The sequence below is a fragment of the Notolepis coatsorum genome, assembly GCF_963971535.1.
Source record: "Notolepis coatsorum genome assembly, chromosome: 8".
NCBI lineage: Eukaryota > Metazoa > Chordata > Actinopteri > Aulopiformes > Paralepididae > Notolepis > Notolepis coatsorum.
Window position 1 is genome coordinate 103195650 of NC_140172.1, and position 2392 is coordinate 103198041.

Here is a 2392-nt window from a genome sequence, read left to right on the forward strand (position 1 = left end):
GTGTGTTCACTGGGGGGTGGGGGGGGGAACAAACTAAACAAAATAATCCAAACCAATTTTTCCAAGTCTGTACTGCATTCGGAAGGCACTCCAGCACGTGGTCTGTCGAAGCATCCTTCTGCCTCCATTCCGTTAAGCGAAACACGCCGAGGGGCGTGGTAACCTCGACATACGCCTGTGTCATTGGAGGAGAAGGGGAGGGGGGGGCTGATGATCCACCAATGGGGCGGAGCCGGCGAGACCGCGTTCTGATATAGGTGCAGAAAGCAAGGTGCATCCTTACTACAACCATATAGGCTATGCCAAAAGGCGACAGAAGAAACCACGGCGCGAAGGACTTTCCTCTTTAATCCTGACTTTGCTACGACCTCCATAACCACTATATATATTTTTGATTATATTATCTCTATTGCCTTTTCCCCTCCCCGTGGCGTTTCTTTGTAGACGGACCAAAACGGAGCCAACCCGGACGGACAACGACCTTCACTCACTTTCTGCAATCATGATGTCAATGAATAGTAAGCAGCCTTTCAGCATGCATCCGATCCTCCACGAGCCCAAATATGCTCCTCTGCACTCCAGCTCGGAAGCCATCCGCAGGGCATGTTTGCCCACACAATCGGTGAGTAAAACTATACAATCGATCTCGTCCAAAAGCTGCATGGCAAAGGTGCATGATGTTCGTCATATCGAAAAGAAACGAGTTCTGATCGGATGGCACATATTTGAGACTGTTTTTCCTCTCAAAGACGTTATCTCACATTGTCCCATTCATATTCAATTTTCCACTCGTATCATTTCATTGTCCACAGAAATAATTCAGGACACCTGAAATATTAATTTTAAACGAATAACCTCACTGGCAGTTTGGGGTATTGAATAATAAGCTATGGCTAGTAATATAACTTGTTTTAAATCTAAGATATACAAGATTCATTATTTGGGTGTTTATTTTTTGACAGTTTAATTTTGATAATCTGGTTGGTAATTTTGCAGGCACCTTTCAATTCCAAATAGGCCTAACCACCCTCGTGCGTAACGGAGTTGTTTTGCGCACTGGTTAAACTATACCTAAAATGGCAACAAAAAAAACGCCGGCTAGTTTTACCAATTCGAAGTTCTACAGCTTATCTTTGCTTCTAGTTGACCGGCAGTAGTCTTCTATACATACATAGAGATCAAACTGTTTCATGTCTGTGGTTCTATAACTAACCTGCTCTCTGAATCTCCTCGCTCTCGCATGCAGCTCCAGGGCAACATCTTCGCTGGCTTCGACGAGACTTTGCTCCAGAGAGCCGAGGCGCTGGCTGCGGTGGACATTGTGAACCAGAAGAACCATCCGTACAAGCCGGACGCGACCTACCACACCATGACCACCATGACGAGCATGACATGCACCCCGACCTCGTCCTCGGTGCATCTGCACCACCCGTCGGTGCTCACCTCACACCACCACCATCACCCGGGCCACCATCAGCCGTCTCAAGGCATGGAGGGCGACCTGCTAGACCACCTCACACCCGGCGGCATTTCCCTGGGAGGCATGGGGTCGGACGTCTGCTCATCGGCCTCACACAACGCCCATATGATCAACCACATGCAGCACCACCACCACCACCACCCGCAGTCCATGAACATGCACCCCCATGGGCTCGGCTCGCACGCGTCAATGGGAGGAATGAACGGCGACGTGGAGCCCGATCCCCGGGAGCTCGAGTCGTTCGCCGAGCGGTTCAAGCAGAGGCGAATCAAACTCGGGGTGACGCAGGCGGACGTGGGCTCAGCCCTGGCGAACCTCAAAATCCCCGGGGTCGGCTGCCTAAGCCAGAGCACGATATGCCGGTTCGAGTCCCTAACACTGTCTCACAACAACATGGTGGCCCTTAAGCCGATCCTAGAGGCCTGGTTGGAGGAGGCGGAGAGGGCGCAGCGGGAAAAGATGTCCAAACCGGAGATTTTCAACGGGGGGGACAAAAAGAGAAAACGCACGTCCATCGCGGCGCCGGAGAAGAGGTCGTTGGAGGCGTATTTCGGCGTGCAGCCGAGACCCTCTTCGGAGAAGATCGCTGCCATAGCCGAGAAATTGGACCTGAAAAAGAACGTGGTCCGGGTGTGGTTTTGCAATCAGAGGCAAAAGCAGAAGCGTATGAAGTTTTCTGCTTCCCATTAGTCCAGGTGAACACGTGTGACCCTTTTAAAATACAAATCAGAGACAATTACAAGACAAAACCTCGACGGCAGAGATGGACCACCATCAAAGCTGTCGAGAAGGTTTTGCTTTTGTGACTGATGGGATAAAGACTGATAGCCTGTCCCGACAGACAGGCGAAACATAAAACTTGAGACATTCAATACTTATCGGCGAACAGGCCGATACTCTGAAATAGGAGCT

At 50.4% G+C, this 2392-nt stretch overlaps 1 protein-coding gene across 1 annotated transcript; it reads left to right on the top strand.

Moving 5' to 3' along the window:
- Positions 1-502: 502 nt before the first annotated feature.
- pou4f4 (POU class 4 homeobox 4) lies at positions 503-2170 on the top strand (the record flags this gene model as incomplete). The annotated part of the gene is made up of 2 exons (XM_084319919.1): positions 503-622; positions 1247-2170. 2 exons carry the CDS (start codon positions 503-505, stop codon positions 2168-2170), a joined length of 1044 nt encoding a protein of 347 aa, XP_084176045.1.
- Between the last annotated feature and the right edge of the window lie 222 nt (positions 2171-2392).